Source organism: Propithecus coquereli, unplaced genomic scaffold (assembly GCF_000956105.1).
Source record: "Propithecus coquereli isolate 6110/MARCELLA unplaced genomic scaffold, Pcoq_1.0 Scaffold131, whole genome shotgun sequence".
Taxonomy (NCBI): Eukaryota; Metazoa; Chordata; class Mammalia; order Primates; family Indriidae; genus Propithecus; species Propithecus coquereli.
Genome location: NW_012137303.1, coordinates 184,055 through 211,973, shown reverse-complemented (window position 1 = coordinate 211,973; position 27,919 = coordinate 184,055). Strand labels below are relative to the sequence as shown.

Here is a 27,919-nt window from a genome sequence, read left to right as displayed (position 1 = left end):
GCTACATAGTTGAAGTGTTGCTAGACTGCCTAGACTGAAAGAATAGTCTTTTGTCTAATGACTGCCATCTGCTTCTGTAACCCTGCTTGCAGCTTGCTTTGAGGATTGTAATCTGCCTTCGGGCGCCAGAGATCTGTGAGGGCAACTATGTCCTGTGACCTTGTATCTCGCAACCCAGACTCTACTCCCCGCTTTGGTTCCCTGAACACCTGCCCTATGTCACGTAGCCTCCCTCAAAAATAGTATAAAACCCTCGTAGAAACTTGAGATGGTGCCATCCTCTCGTACTGCTTTTATGCAGGCGGAGGTGGTCACTGGCCAGCTAATAAAGACTCTCGATTTGGCTTCATTGAATTCTCCTGTGGTCTGTTCGCGCCCTCCACACTACAACATTTGGAGGCCCCAGCGAGATACCGCCCTGTAATAGGGCATCTGCTGACCACTGGTGCTTGGGGGTCAGGTGCATGGTCAGGTTCCTAAGCCAGGGGGGAGCTCCTGAGGAGGACTTCTCTCCTCAGCCCCGGGGGAAACCTGGCTGCGCGCTGGCAGCGAGCACCTTAAAATACCCAAAAGATTGTGGGACGAGTCTTCTGTTTTTCTGCACCGGTGAGTTGTGTTTTGTTCTGGTCTGTGGGCCCTTCTGATTACCCATGGGAGGCTGGACGCAGCTGACTCCCAGGGTCTGTGGCTCTAAGGGGTGAGACGTCACCTGTGAGCTTCTGGTTTTGTTTTATGTATGTCTGTTATATGGCTTCTGGTTTTGTTTTATGTTAAGTGTATGTCTGTTATGTGGTGTTTTGTGTGGTCTGTGGTTTTGACATCCTGATGGGATTCCAGGAAACGAGTGTTTCTATAGCTGGGAATCCTGCTTTAGATATACGCAGGTACTGGGCCTGGGAAGCCACTCCAACACGACCTCATCCGGGACCCCCACAGTGGCTACCTAATATTTGTCCAAATGCTTGTTATTCTTGTCAAAAACGGCTATTGTTAACTTCCAGTGGTAGAGCATATCTACAATACCTGCAACAAAGATTTGGGGTCCGCCTCCAAGTACAAGTGTAAGTAGTTCTCTTTTGTTTTCTTCTTTTTTGTTTTTTTCACCCTGTCAATAGGGGACGATGGGACAGGCGGCATCCCGGGCAGAGTGCGTCAGCTGTACACCTCTTGAATGTTTTCTGAAGAATTTTCAGGATTTTCAGCGAAGAGCACGACCTTACGGTTTTACTGTTAATTCTTTTGATTTACAGAAATTCTGTGAACAAGAGTGGCCGACCTTCGGTGTGGGCTGGCCACCAGAGGGCAGTACTCAAATTCCATTGGCAAATCGGGTGCAGGCTGTGATCTTTGGGAACCCGGGGCACCCGGATCAAATTCCTTATATTCAGATTTGGAGTGATATACTAGCAGATAATCCCAGGTGGTTACGAAATTGTAAAAAGAGGGCCTATCCACCAAAGGCAGTTATGGTATCGAAGGTGGTAGATGGGCAGAAGGGGAGACAGGCGGAACGCAAGCTGTATCCAGTGCTCACGGGACTTGAGGAGGACCCCCTCCTGGAGGAACCCCCCCCTTATGTCACTGCTCCCTCTCGAACGCCGGGGGACTCTGATACGGAGCCTCAGAGCCCCACTGACTCAGCTAGCCCGGCACACACTCGCAGTGGTTCCCAATATCAGCCGGCACCCAGCCCCACGGCTGAAGCTCCAGCCCCTATTCTTCCTTTGCGACAGGCACCTATGAGTCCTGGATTGGACCGTCCTCCTTTTATGATTTATGTCCCTTTTTCCACTAGCGACTTGTATAATTGGAAAAACCAGAATCCTTCTTTCTCTGAGAAACCACAGGGGTTGATATCTCTTTTGGAGACAATTTTCTTTACTCATCAGCCGACCTGGGACGATTGTCAGCAGCTCTTGCAGGCTCTCTTCACGTCTGAGGAGAGAGAAAGAATCCGGAGGGAAGCTGCCAAGACCATTCCCGGTCCTGATGGACAGCCAGCTACTGATCCTGCCCGGATAGAACGTGTATTTCCCTCTATGCGCCCTGACTGGGACCCTAATGAGAATGAAGGTAAGGGGGCTCTCGATCAGTATCGCCAGACTCTGCTCAGGGGTATACGAGCGGCAGCCAAGAAGCCAACTAATTTATCTAAGGTAAGCGAGACAGTGCAGGGACCGAATGAAGCCCCAGCGGCGTTTTTGGAGCGTCTCTTTGAGGCTTACCGCCTCTATACCCCTATAGATCCTGAAGCACCTGAAAACAGGCGGGCTATTAATATTGCCTTTGCCACTCAGTCGGCCCCTGATATTAGAAGGAAGCTGCAGAAGTTAGAGGGATTTGAAGGGAAGCTGCTGTCAGAATTGGTAGAAATTGCTCAGAAGATTTATAACAATCGAGAAGATTCCAGTACAGTGCAGTCTAAAAGGATGGCCAAGATACTGGTGGCTGCTATGGGGTGGCCTCAGAAATTACGAGAAGGGACAGGCTGCAACAACAGAAATGCAAGAAATCCTAGGAAAGGCCGAAGTGATCTGGGGTCGGATCAATGTGCCTATTGTAAAGGATATGGACATTGGAAGAAAGATTGCCCACACAGGCCGCAGATGCGAGGGGGGACGCAGCCAACTCCAGTCCTCGTGGAGGAAACTGAATGACGGGGCTGGGGCTCCATTCTAATGAGCCCCCAGGAGCCCAAGGTAACTTTAAATGTTGGGGGCACCCCAGTAGAGTTCCTGGTTGATACTGGGGCCACACACTCTGTTTTGCAAAAAGCCATAGGGCCTGTGTTGAATGTGAAGATCCCCATATAAGGAGCTACAGGTAAGACTAAATCTTACCCATGGACTAAAACTCGAATAACAAATTTGGGGGCGGGGACGATCACCTACTCCTTTTTAGTAATACCTGAGTGCCCATATCCTCTCCTCGGAAGAGACCTGCTTCAAAAATTGAGGGCCACTATAACTTTTCAGGGAGATGTGACTGAACTCTCATTTGGTCAAGGCCCCTCTGTCATGCTCCTTACCTGTCCCCTATCAGAAGAGTATTTGTTAACTGAAGAAACCCCCTCAAGTCACAGCCCGAATGGGTATTTGCAGGAACTTCAACATAAAATCCCAGGTGTGTGGGCTGAGACTAATTTACCTGGTCTGGCCTCCCATCGACCTCCCATCATTGTTCAACTGACCAGCACTGCTACGCCGGTTCGTGTTCGACAGTACCCTATCAGTTTGAAAGCAAGAAAGGGAATTGCTATTCATATAGCAAGACTTAGGCAGGTAGGAATTTTGGTGCCTTGCCAGTCTGCATGGAATACTCCTTTGCTCCCTGTTCAAAAGCCAGGAACTGATGATTATCGACCAGTGTAAGATCTGCGGGAGGTAAACAAGAGAGTTGAGACTGTTCATCCCACTGTACCTAACCCATATACTCTCCTGAGTCTATTACCTCCAAGTCATCAGATCTACACCGTCCTGGATTTAAAGGATGCCTTCTTTTCACTCCCATTGGCCGCGGTAAGTCAATCTATTTTTGCTTTTGAATGGATTGACCCAGAGGGGGGTTATTCAGGGCAATTGACCTGGACCAGATTGCCACAAGGTTTTAAAAATTCACCCACATTGTTCGATGAAGCACTGAGTCAAGATTTAGCCCATTTCAGACAAAAGAATCTGCAGGTGACTCTCCTGCAATATGTGGATGATCTCCTCCTGGCTGCGGAAGATAAAATGACTTGCAGAAGGGCTACTGAGGACTTATTAGTTGAATTGGCCCAATTAGGTTATAGGGTTTCGGCCCAGAAGGCTCAACTGTGTACCCCGGTGGCGACATATTTAGGATATAAACTGAGAGAAGGTAAGAGAATCCTCTCCATGGACAGAATCCAGGCTATTTTAGGGATACCACAGCCCCAAACGAAAAAACAAGTGCGGGAGTTCCTAGGGGCTGTAGGTTACTGCAGACTTTGGATCCCCAAATTTGCTGAAATAGCAAAGCCTTTATATGCCAGCACCGGGGGAAAAGGGGAAGCCCTAGAGTGGACTGAAAATGAAACCAGGGCTTTTGAGAGCCTGAAGCAGGCGCTTGTAAATGCTCCTGCGCTGACACTGCCTGATTTAACTAAGCCTTTTCAGTTGTACGTGGCTGAGGCTCGAGGAATAGCAAAAGGAGTCTTGACTCAGAAACTGGGACCTTAGAATAGACCGGTGGCATACTTATCTAAAAGATTGGACCCAGTAGCCTCTGGCTGGCCGGGATGTGTGCGTGCTATCGCAGCAACTGCTGTTTTGGTAAAAGAAGCCCAAAAATTAACTCTGGGACAGGACTTGTGCATAATCGCCCCTCATTCAGTAGAGACTTTGTTAAAAAGCCCACCAGACAGGTGGCTTTCAAATGCTCGGATAACTCAGTATCAAGTGTTATTATTGGACCCTCCTAGAATTCGCTTCCTGAAGACAGCCTCTCTCAATCCTGCCACCTTACTTCCAGATGACAAACTTTCAGAACCATTACATAACTGTCATGAGATATTGGAGTCTCTGACTAACTTACGGGCTGACCTTACTGACCGACCCTGGCCAGATCCTGATGAGGAGCTATACACAGACAGAAGCAGGTATGTGGGTGAAGAAACTGGGTATGCAGGGGCTGCAGTGGTTACCAGAAATCGGGTTATCTGGGCACAAGCTTTGAATCGAGGAACCTCAGCTCAGAAAGCAGAACTCATTGCTTTGATCCAGGCCCTAAAGTGGGGAAAGGACAAAGTTATTAACATTTATACTGATAGTAGATATGCTTTTGCTATTGCTCATGTTCATGGGGCACTTTACCAGGAACGGGGCCTTCTAAATTCAGGAGGAAAAGAAATAAAAAACAAATCTGAAATCTTGGCTCTACTGGAAGCTATATGGCTACCAAAAAGGGTGGCCATCATCCATTGCCGGGGACACCAGATTGATGACTCCCCAATGGCAAAAGGAAATGCGTTTGCCGACGCCGCGGCTAAGGAAGCCGCCAGAAAACCAGTGGGGCCTCTTCACATCCTGCCTGTTCTGCCCGAATGACTTCTGCCACCTTCACCAACTTATACAAAGGAAGAAATTGAGTTGGGAAAGACTTTGGAAGCTAACACTATTATGGGGGGTTGGAAAACCCTTCCGGATAATAGGATCCTGGTCCCCAAATGTTTGGGGCGACAATTAATTGAACAAATACACCAAAGTACTCACCTTGGTAGCACAAAATTGACAGAGCTTCTCCAAAGAGACTATTATATACATGGTCTACATCAGATGGTCGAGCAGGTAACTACAAGATGCCTTGCCTGTGCACAAATTAATTCAGGTAAAAGAATAAATTCTTCTCCTGGGACCAGATTGAGGGGACAGGCCCCGGGAGAACAGTGGGAGATGGATTTTACAGAGATAAGGCCAGATAAATATGGATATCGCTACTTATTAGTGTTTGTTGATACCTTCTCAGGATGGGTGGAAGCGTTTCCCACAAAGTTAGAGACAGCACAGGTAGTGGCAAAAAAGTTAGTGACAGAAATTATTCCTAGATTTGGCCTCCCCTTAGCTCTGGGGTCCGACAATGGTCCAGCGTTCATCGCTAAAACCACTCAATTATTGGCTCAAGTATTAAAGATAAAATGGAAATTGCATTGTATTTATAGGCCTCAAAGCTCAGGGCAGGTAAAAAGAATGAATAGAACCTTAAAAGAGACACTGAGTAAACTAAGAGCAGAGACGGGCGAGGACTGGGTGAGTCTCCTTCCTTTCGCTCTACTAAGAGCTAGGTGTACCCCTTATATAAAAGGCATAACTCCATATGAAATCATGTTTGGCCGTCCGCCCCCACTGGTTCCTAAAGTGAGGGAGGACAAACTAGCGGAGTTAAGTGACTATTCCCTTCTCAAGTCCTTACAGGCTTCGCAGCTGAGCACCCAGAAAACTCAAGACCTGGTCAGGGCTGCTCACCCAGGCCCTGCTAACCCTTCTTCTGATAAAGTTCCATTCCAGATACAGCCTGGAGACCTCGTCTGGGTAAAGAAGCTTCAACCCGCTGCTTTGGAGCCCAAGTGGACTGGACCTTTGCCAGTAATCCTCACCACCCCGACGGCTGTGAAAGTAGCGGGGAAGCGCCATTGGATCCATTATACCCAGATCAAGAAGGCGACTCCAGACCAAATCCCAGGAGAACACTGGATGGCTCAACCCACCGAAAACCCGTTAAAGATAAGGTTATTAAAACATTCCTCTGGGGCATCCTAGTCGGTGTAGTGGGAGCGAGTCCCCACCAACCTATAAATTATACTTGGGTGCTCACTCGAACAGTAGATGGCACTGTAGTGACTCAGAATTCTACAATATTCTCACCTCTTCTTCATTTTGATTTGTGCCAACTCTTGGGGGAAAATTACAATAAACCTGTGGTAAGAAAGTCACCCTACCAGGGAATCCCCGAGTAGGCTCGCCTAGAACCAGCTTATGGATGTGGATCTGTTAATATGGAAAAGGGCCTACAGGACATTCAATATTATAGTTGCCCTACCACTGGCCCTCTGTACTGTCAGAAACAGGGACATTACCATTGTGCTAAATAGAACTATGTGACTGTGGCTACTTAGATAAACAATGACCCTGGTATTCTACTGATAAAGGGAACCCCTGCTTGTGCTTCCCTAGGACCTTGCAATCCTGTGGCTGTAAGTATTAAGCAATGGAAAAACCAAGCTTGGGCGTCAGGAGAAACTTGGGGATTCCATCTATGTGTGACAACTGGAGGATCCAATGACCCGGGGGTCTCCCTCACAATACAACGGCTCACCCCTGTTCGACAGTTTAACCCCATAGGGCCAAACCGGGAAATTTATTTAGAGCCCGAACTGCCCACTCCATCACGTCTCCCTATGACGATAACTGTCCCTATACAGAATCTGTTGCTGGGTCCTCGCCAGAAGCCTGTGCTTAATTTACTAAATTCTGTATACAAGTTTATTAATCAAACAAAACCTAATATGACCAGAGATTGTTGGCTTTGTTTAAACCCAGAGCCCCCTTATTATCTCGGTATTGGGGCCACCCGACCCCTCGGTCATGAAGAAAATTACATTAAAAATTTGACTACTGAGGATGCATATAAGCAACGTCTATGTAAGTGGGGCCAAAAGCCTAAGCTGACCTTAGAGGACTTACAAGGGCAGGGGACATGTGTTCATCCACTAGGTTTTACCTTATCCCAGTCCCCATATGCAGACTCCTGCAATATTACTATTCAGTTAAATAATTTTACAGATTTTGAATCGGACACACTTTTGGTGGCTCTGAATGGCACGTGGTTTGCGTGTACCACTGGCATTACACCTTGTGTAAGGCCCTCTATAATTATACAGAAACAAGATTTATGTATCCTATCTCATATTGTTCCCCAGGTTTATTTTTATTCAGGTGAAGGAGGGAGAGAGCATCTACAAGCCTCCACTACCTGGCAGATGAGAAGAGCCATCCCGATTTTAGTACCCCTACTAGTAGGACTAGATATAGCAGGCTCTGCTGCTGTGGGTACTACAGCCTTAATCACCGAGAATCAGAATTTTAAAATATTAAGCCACCAAGTGGACCTAGACTTAAGTGACTTGGAAAAATCTATTAATTACTTGGAACAATCAGTGGATTCATTGGCTGAAGTGGTATTACAGAACAGAAGGGGATTAGATTTATTATTTCTAAAACAAGGTGGCTTATGTGTGGCCCTAGGAGAGACTTGCTGTTTTTATGCCAATCATTCCGGAGTTATTCAAAATAGCCTTTCCCAAGTGAGGAACAGAATAAGAAAAAGAGAAGAACAATTAAACACTGGAAATAATTGGTATAAAAATTTGTTTACTTGGTCTCCGTGGCTCACCACCCTTCTGTCGGCTATAGCTAGTCCATTACTTTTAGTTCTATTAATGCTTTTCATCCGACCATGCATACTTAATTGTTTAATAACCTATATACAGAAACATATACAGAGTGTGAAGCTAATGGTGCTACGCACCCATTATCACCACATTTGTGAAAATGAAGTATAATGGGACATTAAGGATTTGATCCCTCGGTAAAAACCAGTGGGGAATGTGGTGAGCTGAGAGCTTTACAATAAGGGATTAATAAATGAAATAAACAGTGTGCCAGGGGCTGGCTAAATTATGGCTACATAGTTGAAGTGTTGCTAGACTGCCTAGACTGAAAGAATAGTCTTTTGTCTGATGACTGCCATCTGCTTCTGTAACCCTGCTTGCAGCTTGCTTTGAGGATTGTAATCTGCCTTCGGGTGCCAGAGATCTGTGAGGGCAACTATGTCCTGTGACCTTGTATCTCGCAACCCAGACTCTACTCCCCGCTTTGGTTCCCTGAACACCTGCCCTATGTCACGTAGCCTCCCTCAAAACTAGTATAAAACCCTCATAGAAACTTGAGATGGTGCCATTCTCTCGTACTGCTTTTATGCGGGTGGAGGTGGTCACTGGCCAGCTAATAAAGACTCTCAATTTGGCTTCATTGAATTCTCCTGTGGTCTGTTCGCGCCCTCCACACTACAACATAGTGGAATTTTCTAAGAATTCCACTCTAGTGGAATTCTCCAATTTTCCACTTCATTATTAAACAAGGCATTAAAGAGAGTTGCAAAATTGCAAAACGATGTCACTCTTACTAATTTTTCATTTAAAAATATAAGCGGTTTTTTATAAAATATGTATGCTAACATAATGGGTTTACTATTGTTATTTTTAAATGAATTAACAAAACAATTTTTTTTCATTTTAATACCTAATATGGTAAATGCCAATAGTTATAACCTACATAAACGCAAACTCTTCAGATCCTTATAACTTTTTAACAGTGTAAATGGGTCATGAGACCAGAAAGTCTGAGAACTACTGCCTTATGGTATATCCTACTAGGCATGTTCATATTACTGTTTCTCAAAGTATTTGGAGTATTCCTTCCTGTGTGCTTACGTTACAATCTGGATTCACAGATTCATGTACTTAATTTTGCTGTTGATGTTTAGAGATTTAGCTTTTTATTATAATATTTGCTTTTATCACTACATAAAATATTTTTACATTGTCCCAAAGTTACATCAAAATATATTCAAAGAAGTCTCTCTTCATCCTGTAGCCTCTCTCACCTTAGAGGTAATAATTTCTAATGTTATTATTTATCCTTCTATTGTTTGTTTGTTAATATAAGTACATATATATATGTGTATTCTTAACATCCCTCTATTAGATAAATAGCAACATGCTACACACAGTTTTCTCTATCTTGCTTATTGCCCCTTAAATATACATATCCTGAAGATCATTCCATAATAGTATGTGGAAATTTTTCTCTTATTTCCCACCTGAAAAATACTCTGGGTTTTCTTCTTTTTCTGACTCTTGACTCTGTATTTCTTCCTTCGGTTTTTGTTTGTTTGTTTGTCTTTTGAGACAGGGTCTTACTAGGTTGCTCAGCCTGGTCTTGAACTCCTGACCTCAAGGGATCCTCCCACCTCAGCCTTCTGAGTAGCCTTGTCCTGATACCTACTTGCCTGACACTTTTGTAAGAATTGAAGGAGGTAGGGAAGTGCCACCTCAAAATATGCCATTTTGGATGTCACATTGAGGGTACTTGAGGAACAGAAAATGTCGGCAGGGACTTTCCCTGAACTTCCCTTATCTGACTAAAGACAGATCCTCCAAAAGGAACTCATTTATCATGACTCTCATCCAACCAGGGAAGATTAACTGTATCACAAGAGAGGAGACCAGAGGTCAACTCTATGCCCAGACAGACGTTGTCACAGACTACCATCTATTCTTTGGAGGGCCCATTCATCTTTCCCCAAGATTATTTACTCTCCCATAAGTTGCCTACATACTCTCTGTCCTCTCCACTAAGAAAAGGGTATATGAGCTTCTAGATCTCACTCGGTTTTTGGGTATTCACTTTTCCTTCATGTGATGCCCCTGTGCACATAATAAATTTGTATACATTTTCTCCTATTAATCTGCCTGCTGTCAGTTTATTTCATAGACTATGTTATTGAATCCTCAGAGGGCAGAGGGAAAGCCTTTCCTCTCCTACAGTCCCAATCAGATTGTTTTCTAGTTGTTTCAAGCATCAGGGTTGATCTGAGTTGTCTAGTCTACCATTATTGGAAATAGAATCAACAGTATAGTATTGATATTTGTTAAAATGTTTTTTAAATGTCAATATCTAAATTACGCTAGGACTTCCAATCCTTAAAGTATTTAAAAATGCAGATGTATAAAATTGACATAGGTCAGTGCAGTCATACTCTTTGGTCCAGGGATGGATTCCCCAGTGATTATGTTACGGCAGAGATGACCAGGAATAGACCGACACGCACACAGAAATATTGGGAAAAACAGGTTTATATGCCAGCGGGCTCAGATGGGGATTTTTCCCTCCAAATTCTGAGCACCAGATAAAGAGCATTGCAGTCTTTTATACACTCTACTTAAGCGGAAGGGGCACCATTACAACAGGTTAACTTTAGTGAGGCAGAGTCCTAAGTTATTTTACGACCTGGTACACTAATTGCTACAGGTGATTTATGAGGGAAAAGGTCACAGGGGAGGAGGGGCCGCAGGTAAGGAAGGCAAAAGACAAAGCCCGGTAGTGGAATTTTCCACTTTAGTGGAATTTTCCAATTTTCCACTTCAATTATAATAATTTAAACTTTCACTAATGCTGCTTAAGTTAGCAAATTAGTTGCCATGGTGGATCACTTGTGCATGACCAAAGAAGTAAGGTGGTAAATTGCATATAAATAAATAGTCATAGAACTAGAGGAAGAGACTAAACACTATATTGTTGGGGCAAGAAATCATTTTTTAAAATTTATAGAAATCAATGACTTGTATAGTTCAAGTGTTTGTGAAGTTTAAAATATAAATACACAGAGATTAATTGTACTACCTTATTGGTAAAGGAAATAGTATGTACCTAAGATAGTGTATGTCATGTTTGAGTCAAATATCTTGAAATCTAGGCATCTCATTCTGACTCTACATTTTTGCAGGGTCCACACCAAAGAGCTTAGCACTCAACCATATGAATATCTTCACCTCATCATCTAGGACATTTTTGTCAAACCTGTTATCTGTTCAATCACATTTTTCTTCCCTGAACTTTCATTTCTACCTTGTTGTTCAGAGCTATCTATATCCACCACTTCTCACACTAAGATTAACCTTCTCAAGCCTTCAGAGAAATAAGAATGACATCTACAATGGCTTCACCACTTCTGTCCTCTGATAATCCTCCAATCTATTTTTGCTAGATCCAAAAATTTGATGGGGGAAATCCTTGAACACCATTCTAACTTTCCAAGGTGGGATGCTTATCTCTTTGAGCTGTATCAACCTGTGCAATGTCTTTTAATGCAGCTGTTGCTTCCTTTTGTCTTGATATTATACTTTGCTGGTGGCCATAGCACGGAGCATAGACTTCTACAAGGCACAAATCATGACTTTAATTTTTCAGTTGTAATTTGATGAAATTAAGAAATATAGAATAATATACACCATTTATTGCTAGATAAAAGTTTAGCTTCTCAAATTGAGCATGAGGTGCCTCTACTCTGTACCATGCCCTGCTTTTCCAGTGTCCCTGTCCTCAGTCTCAGTCCATTTTATGTAGAAAGGTGATGACTTACAATGATAGCAGCTTTTCGAGGCTGCTATCTTTCCATACCTATTTTATGGATAAGAAAACTGATGGACAGAGAAAGGAAGTACTTTGTTTAAGTAGGTCACCTGGAGGATCAGTGAGAGTCAGTTTATGAACCTTGTGGTAGTGACCTTCACTAAAAAAAGGATAGATTCGTCCAGGTGCAGTGGCTCATGCCTGTAATCCTAGCACTTTGGAAGCCTGAGGTGGGAGGATTGCTTGAGGCCAGGAATTTAAGACCAGCCTGAGTAAAAGTGAGACCCCCATCTCTGACAAAAAATTAAAAAAATTAGTGTGGTAGTGCACACCTGTAGTCCCAGCTACTCAGGAGGTTGAGGCAAGAAAGATTGCTTGAGCCCAGGAGTTTGAGGTTGCAGTAGCCATGATGACCCCAATGCATCTAGGCTAGGCAAGAGTGAGACTCTGTCTCAAAATAAATAAATAAATAAAAATAACCAAAGGAAAAAGAAAAAAAGAATAAATTCTATGGTCTTTTGTTACCTTAAACCAAATTGTTTCAAAACAAATGGGCATTGTATTTGTTTTGTTTTGAGAGTGCAAATAAGATGTCATTCTATACCTAAAAAGATGTTTTTTTTCCCTTTTATTCCTAAATGATAGGAAAAAATCAAATGCAAATTTTTTCTTAGAGAACACTGGACAAATTCTCTTTGGAGTGAGGGGGGAGATCATACAATTCCACCATATCATCCTCATATAATTAATAACTGTGTTTCCTATGAGAAACAAGTGCCTGTTGAATATTGTACTGAAACTGAGATGCATTAATACGTACGTACAGATATTGTATGTAAAAGTTAGGACTTCAACATGTGAATTTTGGTGTGTGTGTGTGGGGGGGTGAGGGACACAATTTAGCCTATAGCTGCCTTCCTTTATGGAGAACAGCCCATAGAGTCCATATCTGTACGTAACTTTTCCAAAGGAGAATATTCAAAAATTGCAAAGTATATATCACATAATGCTTGCAAACACCCTGTATGTTATTTGTCTAAAATATGTGCCAACTTGTAGCTAAATATTAACAGTGCTGCCAAAGAGCAGAGAGAAACTTGTTCACTGAAACTGCCCCATATGAGGTATGGAGTTATTATTGAAAAGTCTTGTTGTGGAGGAGACATAAATGTTGTTTAATTATCTGCAACAAATTTTTTTTTAATGTAGCAGTTTAAACACTAACCTCATTCTTAGTTTCCTTTTGTAGGCCTCATTGCTTATTGTGATAGAACCAAAATTAGGCCTAGTCCAGAGAAGGGAGTCATCCACCTCTGACTGTGGGCTGTTCTCCATAACAGAAGGCAGCTACTAAGAGCTAAATTGTGTCCCCCTTCCCATCCACCTCCCCCCAAAATCCACATGTTGAAGCCCTAACCTCTAGTACCTCAGAATATAACCATATTTGGTGATAGGGTCTTTAAAGAGGTAATTAAAATGAGGTCACTAGGGTGTACCCTACTCCAGTATGACTGGTTTCCTTTTAAGGAGAAGAAATTTGGACACAGATACATACAAAAGATGATGTAGTGACACAGGGAGAAGACAGCCATCTACACAAGCTGAGGAATAAGGCCTCAGAAGAAACCAGCCCTGCTGACATTTTGATATTAGACTTCCAGCCTCCAGAACTGTCAGAAAATAAATTTCTGTTGTTTAAGCCACCCAGTCTGTGGTATCTTGTTACAGCAGCCCTAGCAAACTAATATAGCATGCAATACATTAATATAATGTTACATGCCAAATTCTGTCTCCTTATCTGTAGATCAAAGATACCACTAGCACTTACTTCCACCAGAACTGAAAAAAATAAATTAGATAATGCACAGTCTCTAGAAAATAGTACTAATAAAAAGAAATATTTTTATTACTATGATAATAAAAATAATACTTTAAAAAACCTTATTTTTTTCCCAATATGCCAAAAGTAAGATATAAGTGCCATATAGTTTATTCCTTGAGGGCAGATCCTTAGGTGCAGAGCCATAGTATAAACTGTGACTTGGTTGTGTTAGAGCCGGTTCCCCTCTGCCCCAGGAACAGAGAGGCAGAGTCACCGAGGCTGCAAATGGCAAAGGAGTTTATTGGCTAGCTCGACCTAGGGTCCAAGTCCCAGAGCACCAACGCTGTGGCCTCCCTATGAACCAGGACCCCGCCGTGGGGTAAAAGTTAGGCTTTTATACTTTTCTGCACATGACATGCAGGTTTCACACGACAAGCTGGGCACACCTTCCCTCCTCCCCTCCTTAGTTCATTGGTTCTTTTAAAAGTGGCTGATCATGTTGGCTCCTAATTGCTTCCTTTAAAAGTGGCTCCAAGCCTCAGGATTTTCACGCCGGCGCCGGTTGTGGTCAGCGTCATTTCGGGGAAACCGAAACTTAGGCATACTCCAGGAAGTTCAGCCTGTCATGGAGTCACTCCTGCCCTTATTCCTGTTTTTCAGTTGTCCCTCAAATAACAGAATATTACAGCAAACTAAGTCAAGAAGTTTCAGATGTGCAGAGAGAAAAGCAAGAGACATACATCAATGAGAATAAAATACTGAAAATAGAAAAACTGGATGGGCCACGGAAGCAGACCATTTTGATACTCCATGTTAAGAACCTACCCAAGCCGCCTCAATGGGGAAAAGGAACACATGCCCTAGAAACCCTTTGGAGATTGACATATTACAGCATACTTGCTAGCTGGTTAACGTAGATACCTGTGATTTCTAATGAGCAAAATAGAGATAATAAGGTCTCAGTTTTCTTAGAAAGACTTTATGAAATGATCTGCACTGTTTCCAAACATGTTCTTAGAACCTGGATGAGGTGCATCTACGAAAGTTACTATGAAAGAGACATTGCATAGTTTATTTTTTCTTTTAACAAAATAAGTTTGAGAAATAAAAACAAATATAGTTTTGTAAATGTTCAACCACAATGTGAGCTTCTCCAGGTCCTATATTTTTTATATTTCCTGAGTTAGGCATATAATATTGGCTCAATTAAATAATGCATTAATTAAACCAGCATTTTTCCAGATCTGTATCAAGTACCATCGGGGGCATGGAAAATTATTGTAAATAGTTTATGAACTTTGTTTTTTAAAATGTTGACACAAAGAATGAGAATATCATTCCCTTTTCTTTTATTTATTTATTTATTTATTTATTTATTTATTTATTTATTTATTTATTTATTTATTTATTTTGAGACAGAGTCTCAGCTCTGTCATCCTGGCTAGAGTGGCGTCAGCCTAGCTCACAGAAACCTCTAACTCCTGAGCTCAAGCAATCTTCCTGACTCCCAGGTAGCTGAGACTACAGGCACACACCACCAGGCTCATCAATTCTTTTCTATTTTTAGTAGAGACCAGGTTTCGCTCTTGTATAGAGCAGGTCTGGAGCTCCTGAGCTCAAGCCATCCTCCGCCTTGGCCTCCCAGAGTGTGAGGATTACAGGCCCTGAGCCAGAGTGCCCTCTTTTGTATTCTCTAAATCTTTCTGATTAAGTAAGTATAAAGTGTCAATTTGATGCTGGCAGATCTTTAAGGCCTCACTAACACTTGTTCATTTCTCTCTTTCGTTTTTTTTTTTAATTTGTATCAAGGAACAAGTCTCAGGCTCAAAGTAGTGGGCAGCAAACAGCATGTAACTTCAGTTGAATAATATTGTTTTATTTTATATTATTTTATAGTTATCTTCTGTTTATGATCAGAGGTAGAAATTTTCTACTAGGGTAGTGATACAAAGTTGTCCTTTAAAATAAATTGATTGCATTTTCTAAAAATATGTTTAAAGAAAAATATTAAGTAAATAATAATATAAATTGTACCCAGATACAGTAAAAAGAAAAAAAAATTGTGAAAGTGGCACTTAAATGACAAGTTTGAACAATACTGAAAAAAGTAATATTACCGATGTCATAAAACACTGAATGATGGTAAAACCTACTATGGCTATATAGTTAGCCCACTGTATCTGTGGGTTCCACATTGGTGGATTCAACTATTGCGGCTCAGAAAACAATACCTCAAAATGAAGGTCTCAGGAGCAGCCTTGGAAGCAAAAGTTTTTCTCTGACCTCAACCATGGCTATTTTAAGACTGTTGTCCTACACAATCATTGTTTTGCTTTGGTTCATCTCAAAAGTCGTCTATAATCAGCTACAGTTCAAAATTTGCTGCTTCTTTAAGAAAATCCATGTAAAGGACTCTGACAAGTACTCTAGAATATAGGTTTCTGATAACTTTGGATAGCATACCATTGGACTAGGATAAAAATTTCCAGGACTTGAATTTGAAAAGCTAATACAATCTTAAGGATTGCTAACCAAACATCAGGTAGAACAGAAGTAAATTATGTAAGACTAAACTAATAGAAGACTAAAATAATTGGGAGGGGGAGAGACTTTTTGTTTGAAACATTGCTGATTCTTTTTATGTTTTGTTTTCCAGAGGGGGGAGAAAACCCTTTTTTTTTCTTTTGAGCTTACAACAAATTGGATAAAATATGCTTTTGAAATATTGATTCCCTCTACCTGATTTCTCCATAATTTGGAAACTATTTGTGAATATTCTTAATTTATGGCAATATGGTTATCTGGGTTTTTTGTTGTTGTTTGTTTATTTGTTTGTTTTTAAACAGGACACAATTGGAGACAGACATTGGTTATTTTACCGAGGCTTTGGCTGGAATGGCATATTTTCAGTTTCCACCAGACTGCTTTGAGGAATTGAGGCTGACTTTACAGAGCTGATCAAAAGCCCCTTGGAAAGACTGGTCTGGTACTTTGTCTCTGTAGTTCCTTTACAAGGTTCCTGACCTGTGGTGAGTAAAGAATGTTACTTTTTTACAGGCCCAAGAAGTTCAGGTTATTTTGGGACCTTGAGAAAAGAGGAATTCACCCAATTCATACAGGTATTGCAGATAGTCCGATGGTAAATTCTTGGCTTGAATAGCCTTGAGGCTTTTAAAAATCTAGTCTCAGATTCCTCAAAAAAAGTTCCAGCAAAGCCAACTTTAAAAAGAGGCTGCATGTCCAATCACTATTTTTGTTGCACTTAATGCCAATAATCAGGCCAAGTATGATAAGACTAAAATTATTTTGCAAATAAATTGGTCCTACTATGATTTGCCTTTGGTAGAAATGGGGGACTGGAGAGAGAGAAATTATATTTTAAAAAACAAAAAACAAAAAGACAATACATTGTTATTGGATTCTAGCCTTGTCCATTGTTTTTGAATTTTTATTATTTGCCTACAATTTGGAATGCATCTTGAATTCTTTTCTGGCTACAAGCTCTAAGCTAATGTTTCCACTTTTTTTGTTTTCATTTTTCTAACTTGGAATCACTGAAATCAAAAATTCTTTTTCTGAAGCTCTGCAAGCTAAAGCTAGACAACTTGATATAAACTTTGAAAAAAAAATCATTACAGCAACTTAATATTGTGTATGAACAGACCATGCCTCCTATATATGGACTACTCAGAAAGTTCACTTGAACACCTACCTGATTTGAACTACAATCTAAGAAAAATCTTTAAGATTGACACTATCTTCTCTCATTTCATCTAAAGATGCTTTGAGCTCAACATTTAAAAATCTTGATTGGCTGCCCTCTGGACTCAAAAACTGAGTTTATAGTTTGTTCTAACTATTAACATTTGTTTTTCTTTTGTTTCCATAAAAATGCCTCTTATTAAATATTTGATTGCTCAAACATGTAGAGGCCTGACTTTGATGGAAACCCATCTGCAACACCTGAAACTATTTAGGCAGTTTTGCCTATTCTTGGGACTGAAGACTGGTTCAGTGGCTTATAATACTAATAGCCAACTCAATTTTTAGACTGTGAAACTTCTTGGGGATGTTTTAGATTGGGGAATGTTGGAGCTCAGACAACAATACCCCAAAATGAAGGTCTCAGAAGCAAAAGTTTTTCTCTTTGAACTTCTCCTGACCTCCTGTCTCTCAATCCCATTCTCTCCTGAGGCTAGTGAAAGAAACTAAATTTTCTCTTCCCCAAGACAGGTCATAGAGACTAGAACTCTTTTCCTCCAAAGCCAGCCATAAAACCTAAAAATATTACTCTAACGTTCTCTCTGCCTTTCTGTGTAAAAACTGGCCATAAAGGAATTCTCTGACCTACTTTGTTTGACCATAGGTTGTAAGATTCCCCCCTTCCAGAAAGTGTCCTGCCTCATATGCAGAAGGAAGGAATGCATGCTCAGAGAGGCCAAGAAGAACCTAGACAGAAAAGCCTTGCTGGGTTTCCCCACTCACTCTATGAGCATTAGATCATACCCTTTTTGTCCAGTCATATTCCTATATGGCTATCTGTACTCTGTTGAACCTATGCGTTAAAACAGACAATTTCCCCTGTATCTTTGGGTCTTCGTTCTGTGAGTGTATACACAGATGAATGTATACTCATTCTCCCATGTATACATGTTAAATAAATTTGTATGCCTTTTCTCCAATTAATTTGTCTTTCGTGAGTTGATTTTATAGCAAACCTTCAGAGGGTGAAGGAGTACTTTCCCTTTGGTCTCTATACAACTATCTGTGGATTGAAAATATTTGGAAAAAAATCAAAGATAACAACACAACAATAAAAAAATACAATAAAAACAGTATAATATAACAACTATTTACCTAGCATATACATTGTATTAGGCATTAAAAGTAATATAGTGATAATTTAAAGTATACAGGAGGGTCTGTATCGGTTATATGCAAATACCACGCCATTTTATCATAGACCTGGGATTTGGTATAAAGGGGGGCCCATGTATACTGACAGACTACTGGATTTTATCTTATCTTTATAAATTATATATCTATGTTCAGTAAATATATAAATTATACTGTATTTATTATTAACTGTAACTGCTATAGGAATTTGGAAGGGGTAAATATTCTATAATGTGGCAATCTGACAAAGTTTCTTGGAAGGGGTTCAACCTTGAAAGAAAGTGTTGCTAAGATTTTAGTTGGTATATTACCAATTGATGTATAATGAATCACCCCCAAATTTAGCAGCATATTACAGCAAACATTTATTACCTCTCAGAGTTTCTGAGGGTCAGGATTGTGGGAGGAGCTCAGCAAGGCAGTTTTGATTTGGGGTCTCTCAGGAGGTCTCAGTCAAGGACTGTGGTCATCTGAAGACTCAGCTGGGACTGGAGCTTCCATGATCCAAGAAGAGGCTTACTCATATGACTGCTGACTAGAGGCCTCAGTTTCTCACCACGAGAGTATCTCCAGAGGGCTACTCCTGACAAGAGCTGGCTTCCTTCCTCTGGAGCGAGTGATCCAAGAGAGAGTGGGAGTGATCCAGATGGAATTCCTTTATCTAATCTTGGAAGTGACATACCCTCACTTCTGCTGTATTCTGTTGACCAACCCTGGTACAATGTAGGAATAGCTACTCAAAGATGTAAACAGCAGAAGGCAAGAGTCACTTAATACCACCTTGAAGGCTGCTTCCCATAGTGGGCACAGAAAATGTGTCTCTCAACCCTCACAACCATAGTGTCACCTGAGAAGTTTCAGATATATCACATGCTCAGGCTCCTCCCCTGATTAATTAAATCAGAATTTTTGGCATGGGAGCTAGGCAATGATCCTTTTCCCCACTAAAGTTTTACCAGTGATTTTGATGCACGATTAGGATGGAAGAGGAATGAGAAATTGCGAATATAAAACAGATATATATAGTTAAAAGGGATATTTGGCTAATTACCTAATTATATGGATAATGTTCTAACAAGAGAAAATATGAGAGATTTTTCTCTCTTGGCTTCAGACAAGGGTGGAAATAAGACTTGAATCTAAAGAAGTATCAGGAAACTTAAAATTCAGGAGTGGACACCTTTGTCAGATGATTGGGTATGGCTTTAATGTTTGTGGGGTCCCTGATGCCCTTAACTTGAAGCAGATTCATAAAAGGTGATTTTCTCATGGGCATTTGCTTAGTTTAGAGGTTGTGGAGAATGGGACTATTCTGAAACAGAAAGCAACTGTTGAGAGTGAAAGTCCTGGATTTCCCATATCTGTAGGTAAGTGTCTAGCTGCTAGAACTTCCCTGGGATTCCTGTTGTCCTGACTGAGGCTGGAAATTCTCCTTTTCTCTATTCTTTCTGTGAGGTTTAAGCAAAGAAGTAAAATGACACGTATACATGGAATGCCTTGTATATTGTCCCCATAAAATCAGGATTGGGGTTGAGATAAGTACAGCTGATGACATAAAAACCCACAGCTTTCTACAGCTATGATACTAAGAATTCGAAATATTGGGCAACATTATCCAAAGCCATTGTAATGTCATATAAAGTCCCACACATTCTGGAAGCCCTCTCTCTATCTCTATTACCCCTCCTCCAGCTAATTCTCTCCTTCCTCAGTTTCAACCACATTGACTGCCTTGCTTTTCCTTGACTAATACCAGGTATTTTTCCCTCCCACTGCTCCCACCCCAAATACCTCAGGGTCTCTTTACTTGTTCATTCTTTATTCTTTCTACAACAATCTTCCCCAAAGGTCTACTCCTTCATCTTGTCTTTGTTTAAATTTCACCTTCTTGATGAACATTCTGTGATTATGTTATTCAAAATGAAAAATACAAAGCCTTTCTTTCTTTTCCACTTTTTTAAATCTCCCAAACACTTAATATTATTTGACACTCTCTTTTAATGTATTTTTTTGTTTTTTATCCTAAAATAAATTCTGTGAATGCTTGACTTTTTGTCTGTTTAGTTCACTGTAATATTTCTGGTACCTGGAAGAGTTTCTGGCACATAGCATGTGTTCATCAAGTATCTACTGAAAGAATAAATGAACTGGAAAACAACTCTAGTCAACACTATATGGGCTGAACTGTGTGGTTCAGTTTGATTAGTAGGTGAACGTGTCCTAAGCCTTTCAAATGCCAAATAATACATAAAATTTCTCTTTAATGTATAAAAATTATATGTATATAACAATCCCAATTCACGAAGTATCCTCACTAATCATCATGACAGTCATATAATTGTGAATTGCTTTTTTCTCCAATTTACAAATATAGACATTGAGTTTCAGAGGAGCCAAAATCTTGACTTCTTGAAGTGGTCATGTGTTTTAGGAGTTGGCCTCCTAATTTCAAACTGGGTACTAGTGTAGGTCCCATAGGTGAACCGCAAAAGAGGAGACCAGTAATGTCAGTTAAAAATGTATTACAAAACAAAAATATTAAATACTAATAGAAGACCATCTAGAAACAAATTACGTATCTGAGATTCTTGGGTTTAAAGGAGCCAAAATTGCAAAGATATAGGAAAGACAGGGAGGTTCCCAGCTTACACACAGGCAAGGTGTATGTGTATAGTAAAAGTTCAAACAGGAAGGAGAAAACACAGGAGAAGCTTCAAGAAAGGAAAACAATTTAAGCTGGAATAATCAGGAAAGGTTTCTGAGGAAGTAAGACTTGGGATTGGCTCTAAAGGACAGACAGGACTTGGATGGTGGACCAATGTTGACTTTACAGTCATGGAGAACAGGTGCAAGGTATATTTCGGAAAATAATAATTCTACCTATATGAACCCAATATTAGTCCATTTCTTCACTGCAACAATAACAGTAGTAATTTCAGATTGAATAATGGTTGATCTAGTAAAAAAATGGATTTCTGCAAAGTGTTTCTGATGTAGAAGTTGTCCCAATGAAGGGAGGAAAGACCCCCTGAACTCGACAAGTTGGTTCTTGGCTTCATGTGGGAAAGAATTAGAGAGCAAGCCAACTAGCAACAGAAAGTTTATTGAGAGAGAGAGAGAAAAACAGACAATACATCTTATTCCACATACAGAGTAGGGGTCCTTTCCCGATCAAGAGGAGGACCCCTTATTCAGCAATGGTAACATTTTTATGTATTCAAAAACCCCATTAGGGAATAGCTGTGCATGACCAGCACTGTCTTGGGGCCAGGCCATAAAAGTTAATCACAAACTGCTGTCACAGAAAGGTAAACACAGTTTGTAAGACATACAGCTTAGTATTAATAATTCATCCATCTTTTGGGTGGTCCTGGGCTGGCAACTTCTTTGTTCAGTGTGGTTAGGGTCTGGTTTCAGTCAAAATGGCTGCCCTCAGGCTCTCTTGACCTTCATTTTCTGCCTTAATGCCACATTATTTCCATCAACCTTTTCGAAGCTGGAGGGAAGACAGTTACTGGCTTTGTCTGAAGACTCAGCTCCTTAACTCTTTGTTCTTTGCTTTTTGAGGTCATAAATTTGGCCCAAATTTTGTGCTTTTTATTCCCACAGGCCTAAGGTCATTTGTCTTTTAATGGGAAAAGATTGACTAATACCTAGAAAAATAATAAAGGTGTTGGGTTTTAAGATCGTGCCATCTGATGGTCTGTAGAACACTTGGAACTTGTATCTCACATTGATTCCTGAAAGAGACAAAATGGCCCTGCCAGCCTAAACACTGGGAGACCACGCTTCTCTCTTGTGTTTCAAAAAGATTGCCTTTTTATCTAGAATTTCCCCCCTTATCACAGAAAAAAGAGTAACAGGGAAATAGAATGAGATGAAATGTGTAGGTGACTCAGAGAAGAAACTGACCTACATTCTAAACTCTTTTAACCAGGAAAAATTTTGACCATGTGAAAATAATAGTAAACAGACATGCCATTCCTTAAAGTGGTGAAACATTCAAGGCGAGTGGAAAACATGGAGCAAAAGCAAAATCAAGCTACATGTTAAATTAACAACTTCATAGGAAAGGTGTGGAGTTGGGGCAGTGCAGAGTACTTTGATCTACCTAGGACAAATGTAAAGAAAATAACTATTAATAGTAGAAAAATTCAAGCTGCTGGCATAGCATCTGGATTAGCTAGGGAGGATAGAAATTAGCTAGCTAGCTTCAAATTGGTTCTAACTTCTTTCTTTCCTTTCTCCATTTTATCTCAACACCTTGAGGTCATTTTGTGCAAATTAGGCCTAAAATGGAAGTAGCAAGAAAACACATTTCCATCACTTACTTTAAAAAGAAAAATCTAAAGAGCATATCACTTGGATTACATATTTATTGAGCTCCCTATTGGGAGGCCTGAAAATGATGGTACAACCTGCAAAACGTCAAGCTAATTACTTTCTTTATATGTTAATAAGATTTTTACCATGAAGGGCATTTGAAATTTTCTAGGCACTAATAACTTAACTCCACAGGGGGGTTCTCAGCATTAAATGAGTCTGGATATTAAGTGAAATAAGCACAATAAAACTGTTTTGGGTGTTTGATATTTGTAACACAAAAAATTTGGTAGCAGATAATCTTATTTTAAACACAAGACGACAAAGTATCTTTTGCATAAATAAAGCGTTTATCAAAGGCTTCAGAATAATGCTGCCTTTGGCTACTTCTAAGGGAGGGACAAAATGAGCAACAGTTCATTTTGGAAAGTGTGGATGGCTCTGAAAAGAGCCTTTGGGGTGTGGGCATCTACCGAGGAGCTCACTTGGAGCTGGTGTACTTGGTGACAGCCTTGGTGCCCTCAGACACACCGTGCTTGGCCAGCTCTCCCGGCAGCAGCAGGCGGACCGCCGTTTGGATCTCCCTGGAGGTGATGGTCGAGCGCTTGTTGTAATGCGCCAGGCGAGAGGCCTCGCCCGCAATGCGCTCGAAGATGTCGTTGACGAAGGAATTCATGATGCCCATGGCCTTAGACGAGATGCCGGTGTCGGGGTGGACCTGCTTCAGCACCTTGTACACGTAGATGGAGTAGCTCTCCTTGCGGCTGCGCTTGCGCTTTTTGCCATCTTTCTTCTGCGCCTTGATCACTGCTTTCTTGGAACCCTTCTTTGGGGCCGGAGCGGACTTGGCCGGTTCAGGCATGATAGAAATTAGCTGCAAAGAAAGTCGAAAGAATCAGGAAAAAGGTTGCGCGGAGCCGGACCTACGCTCTTTATTCAAAATGTCTTATGCAAATAAGTTGATTAATAAAATCATGTATGTGATTGGTGATGACCCTAGATGACGTCACGTATCAATTTTGTCCAATCAAAATAAACGTATTTCATAATCGCGATTCCATTGGTTTAAGTGAAACCACACCTTTAGCCAATGGTATTGCTTTATTTCGCGCCCAATATTGACTATAAATACTGCAGCTTTGGCTTACACACTTTAGGTTTTCAGCAACTACTATCATGTCTGGACGCGGCAAACAAGGTGGCAAGGCTCGCGCCAAAGCCAAGACCCGCTCCTCCCGGGCAGGACTCCAGTTCCCAGTGGGCCGTGTGCACCGCCTGCTCCGCAAAGGAAACTACTCTGAGCGAGTCGGGGCCGGCGCCCCGGTGTACCTGGCGGCGGTGCTGGAGTATCTGACCGCCGAGATCCTGGAGCTGGCGGGCAACGCTGCTCGTGACAACAAGAAGACGCGCATTATTCCTCGCCACCTGCAGCTGGCCATCCGTAATGACGAGGAACTCAACAAGTTGCTGGGCAAAGTCACCATCGCTCAGGGCGGTGTCCTGCCCAACATCCAGGCGGTGCTGCTGCCCAAGAAGACTGAGAGTCACCACAAACCGAAGGGCAAGTAAGGTGCCGATAGCACTGCCTCCCAAACCAACGGCTCTTTTCAGAGCCACCTACTATTTCTATGGAAGAGATGGGTCACTAGTAAAACGTCAGTGGTTACTGCGGAGAGGAAATCATTCCATGTAATAACTACGGTTTAGCAATCCCTTTTAGATAAAACTGCGCGCTACTTTACCAAGTTTGAAATTTCACAAAGTGTCGGTCCTCGGTGTATTAAAAATTGTGGAGTCTAGTAAGGAAATAAGCGTGATGTATTATTAAACCCTGGAATGTGTTTCCATAACCACATGTGAGAAAGGCCAAACCCTTGTCCCCTATTTGGACTCCTCATCTTAATCCAGTTGAAGATCTTGATTTAAGCATATCACCACAGTCGTCTTTCGTAGGATTTACTGCAATTTATGTGCATTGGCAGTTTGTTCATCCAGTGGTGTTCCAACACACAATTTCATAAGCTAAGCCAACTGGCTTCAGAACTGTGTAAAACTTTTAGCCTTAACATCTTGTGGTGTGCACTTTGGGTGGATGATGCTTGCTAAAGTAGCGGGCGCCTAAACCGGAAGCACACTTCCGATTGATGGAAAGCAGTAAACTAACCAGTCAGAATATGGCGCGGGTTTTTTAAATTTAAGAGTCTTCATTGTAATAGCTTAGAAAACTGTCTTCTGAAAACCAACGGCTGCAGGTCATACTTAAGTTGGATTAACAGTGATTTACACGGAGACCCAGATGTAACCATTTAGTTCCAGGCTTTAGACTGGAAAAGAGCGCCTTGCTTACTTTGCGCGTCTAACTAACACATTATTTTCAGTTTCAGTTTTAAGTCCGAGATAGGAAGTTACCTCAAACCTCTCATATCCATACACGTGTTAAGTGTAGGGTGAAGAAATTCCTCCAAAAATCGGAGGCTAGGGTTGAGGTGAAATTAATTTTTTTCTGTGTACAGCAATTTTCAGAGATCTCTGGGGTGGCTCTGAAAAGAGCCTTTGGGGCTTTGTTGCAGTATTTACGCGCCAACTTCCTACTTCTTTTTGGGAGCCGCCTTCTTGGCCTTTGCAGGTTTGGGCTTTGCTGCCTTAGGCTTGGCGGCCTTGGGTTTGGCCGCCTTCGGCTTAACCGCTTTGGACTTGGCGGGGCTCTTAGCTGCTTTCTTCGGCTTGGCGGTGGCTTTAGCCTTCTTGGGGCTCTTCGCCACTTTTTTGACGCCAGCTGCCGCAGGCTTTTTCGCTTTCTTCGGAGTCTTCTTCACTGCCTTTTTAGCTCCCGCAGCCTTCTTGGGCTTCTTAGGGGTGGCCCCAGCAGGCTTCTTAGCTTTAGCTGCACCTGCCTTCTTCGCTTTCGGCTTGGCTTCCCCAGAGGCCACCTTCTTGTTCAGTTTGAAGGAGCCAGACGCGCCGGTGCCCTTGGTCTGCACCAGAGTGCCCTTGCTTACCAAACTTTTGAGGCCCAGTTTGATGCGGCTGTTGTTCTTTTCTACGTCGTAGCCACCAGCCGCTAACGCCTTCTTAAGAGCAGCCAAAGAAAGGCCATTGCGTTCCTTGGAAGCGGCCACAGCCTTAGTGATCAGCTCAGAGACAGGGGGCCCGGTCGCCTTGCGCTTAGCCGCGCCCGCGCCGGCCGATTTCTTAGTTGCTTTCTTCTTGGCGGGGGATTTCTCCACAGGCGTTGGGGTGGCTGTCTCGGCAGGAGCGGTTTCCGACATAGTGATAAGAAACTGCTAGAGAAGAGATGCCGAACCCAAAGAGCAAGTTTTGTAATGCTGCTTTGCTCGGGCCCGGGGCTTATATAAGCCGGCGCTGCCCTGTGATTGGTGGAGTGTCCAATCCACCGCCCTCGGGCTGCGGCCGCTCCTGGTTGGACTTTCAAATTGTGTTTGTTAGTCTCCGAAATTTGATTAAATGCTTAAAACAACGGTACAAAATTTTACACTTTGAAGCTCCAAAGGAGGAAAACAGCCTCCAGGTTCACGTACTTGTTTCTGTTTTCACGAATCATGAGCAATTGACGAAAGATATTTTTCAAAATCCCTTCAGCTTTTCATAAGAATCTACTCAGCTGAGGGCATCATGCTAGTTAGTTGCATGTTACAATAAATTTCTACTAAGAATCCAGTGAAAGTTATTTAAAAAGATTTGTCCCTAGGATCAGCCTTTGATTTTTGCAAGAGGAAAGACACTAGGTTCCTTGGTTTGGGCATAAACTTTGTTTCTAACTGTAGCAAGTAACACAGGCACAGAGCAGCTGGTTGCCTACAGCCCCAAATTAACCACACAGACCTTACTTTGAAAACCGGTTCTATCTCCTAGGAGTTTCCAAGTGTTGATATCTTTAGAGAATGGGATTTTGCAGCTTGGAAAAATACAGTTGGCAGAGTGATTTCTTCCACATTGTGGCAGGAGGAATACAAATCGCTTTGACTTCAGAATCCAACAACCTGGGTTCAAATCCAGACTTAAATTTGGCATACTTTCTGACTGAGGTGCTTTCTTTAGGTCCTGAGCAAATCCGTTAAAATAAGGAAGAAAAATACTTAGCATAGATAATTTGCTTTAGATAAAACTCTCAAACATGTTGAAAATTATTCAGTGGCTCCCAGTGGCACTCAAATGCACAAACTGTTTAGATGACCTGACTCTGTCAGGTTTTCAAAACGTTCTTTCCACTGATCCCACTGAAATCTCCATCAACATTTAATAAGCTGCATGCACCACCAGGAATACATACCCTCTTCTATAAACATTCAGGGTACATCAATATGGATATTTTTATGTATTAGAGTGCAAACAGACTCATATTTTAGAATAACTGGCTACTGACTATAAGAAGGTTGGATTGGGTACTGAAGCACTGAAGTTTATAGAGGTTCAGAAGAATTCAGGAAAACATAACTGAGGCAGTGAGGTTGGAATGAGGGGTGAAGTTTCCTGTTTATTGGAGGGGAGAGGAGTGGATAGGATTTTGTGCTTGAGTAACAAAGGAGATCAAGGATGATTCAAATCTTTAATGAAATCAACAGTTACTGAGTTCTTGCTCATGAAATGCTGTACTGGAAAGTTTAAAGCCAACATACTTCATCCTCTCTTCAAGAGTTCCTGGAGGGGCTGGCAAATTAGGGTCTAATCTGGACAGTGGCCTGTTTTTGTATGTCCCTCAAGCTAAGTAATGCCTTACATTTCTAAAGGATTGTAAAAAACAAAAATAATATGTGAGACTATATGTGGCCTTCAAAGCCTAAACTATTTGCTACCTGGTCTGTTTGCTGTGTTTTGAACTTCACACATACACAGATAATGCTACAGGCCTCTTTTAGAACAATGGAAATTGAGAACTAAACAAAAGGACATCTTCACAAGAAAATATTCTAACCAAGCACTTTCCACTGTTTCAGACACAAAACTTTCAGAAGATCCAGGGAAAAAAGACCCGAAATTCCATGTCTAAAGGGGATGGGGCTATGATAATAAGAGCTAACATTCATTAAGCATTTATTAAGTAAAAAACATGTTCTTCAGGTTTTTAATTCATTTGCCACATTTTACAGCTGTACAAGCTGAGACCCAGAGAAAGAATGAGTAACCTGACAAAGGTTATACAGCTAATAAC

General features: G+C 41.5%; 5 protein-coding genes across 7 annotated transcripts in view; 2 read left to right on the top strand and 3 right to left on the bottom strand.

The window, feature by feature from the left end:
• The window catches only part of LOC105805720 (histone H3.1-like), a 42,489-nt gene that overhangs the window by 12,679 nt on the left and 1,891 nt on the right, over window positions 1-27,919 (bottom strand). The window lies entirely within an intron of this gene.
• LOC105805718 lies at window positions 1,074-6,330 on the top strand. Of its 3 annotated transcripts, none has more exons than XM_012638656.1 (2): window positions 1,074-2,073; window positions 6,013-6,330. In XM_012638656.1, the coding sequence occupies exons 1-2, from the start codon at window positions 1,122-1,124 to the stop codon at window positions 6,273-6,275; spliced, it is 1,215 nt and encodes a 404-aa protein (XP_012494110.1). In that variant the 5' UTR covers window positions 1,074-1,121; the 3' UTR covers window positions 6,276-6,330. The 3 variants fall into 3 exon arrangements, 2 of the variants coding, with proteins under 2 accessions (XP_012494110.1, XP_012494111.1); XM_012638657.1 differs by lacking the exon at window positions 6,013-6,330 and adding an exon at window positions 3,342-3,414; XR_001137223.1 differs by lacking the exon at window positions 1,074-2,073 and adding an exon at window positions 5,285-5,346 and having other exon boundaries at window positions 6,013-6,082.
• On the bottom strand, window positions 23,231-23,626 carry LOC105805726 (histone H2B type 2-E-like). Its single transcript, XM_012638665.1, has one exon. The coding sequence runs from the start codon at window positions 23,609-23,611 to the stop codon at window positions 23,231-23,233; it is 381 nt and encodes a 126-aa protein (XP_012494119.1). The 5' UTR covers window positions 23,612-23,626.
• On the top strand, window positions 23,922-24,363 carry LOC105805721 (histone H2A type 1-F). The gene has a single exon (XM_012638660.1). The coding sequence runs from the start codon at window positions 23,926-23,928 to the stop codon at window positions 24,316-24,318; it is 393 nt and encodes a 130-aa protein (XP_012494114.1). The 5' UTR covers window positions 23,922-23,925; the 3' UTR covers window positions 24,319-24,363.
• Window positions 25,288-26,061, bottom strand: LOC105805719 (histone H1.5). The gene has a single exon (XM_012638658.1). It carries the CDS (start codon window positions 26,016-26,018, stop codon window positions 25,338-25,340), a length of 681 nt encoding a protein of 226 aa, XP_012494112.1. The 5' UTR covers window positions 26,019-26,061; the 3' UTR covers window positions 25,288-25,337.

Excerpts from the sequence above, each read along its gene's own strand:
- LOC105805721 (XM_012638660.1), top strand. The coding sequence starts at position 23,926 with ATGTCTGGACGCGGCAAACAAGGTGGCAAGGCTCGCGCCAAAGCCAAG.
- LOC105805718 (XM_012638656.1), top strand. The coding sequence starts at position 1,122 with ATGGGACAGGCGGCATCCCGGGCAGAGTGCGTCAGCTGTACACCTCTT. Across the intron at positions 2,074-6,012 it reads GGACCCTAATGAGAATGAAG|TTCCATTCCAGATACAGCCT; the intron begins GTAAGGGGGCTC and ends CTTCTGATAAAG.
- LOC105805726 (XM_012638665.1), bottom strand. The coding sequence starts at position 23,611 with ATGCCTGAACCGGCCAAGTCCGCTCCGGCCCCAAAGAAGGGTTCCAAG.
- LOC105805719 (XM_012638658.1), bottom strand. The coding sequence starts at position 26,018 with ATGTCGGAAACCGCTCCTGCCGAGACAGCCACCCCAACGCCTGTGGAG.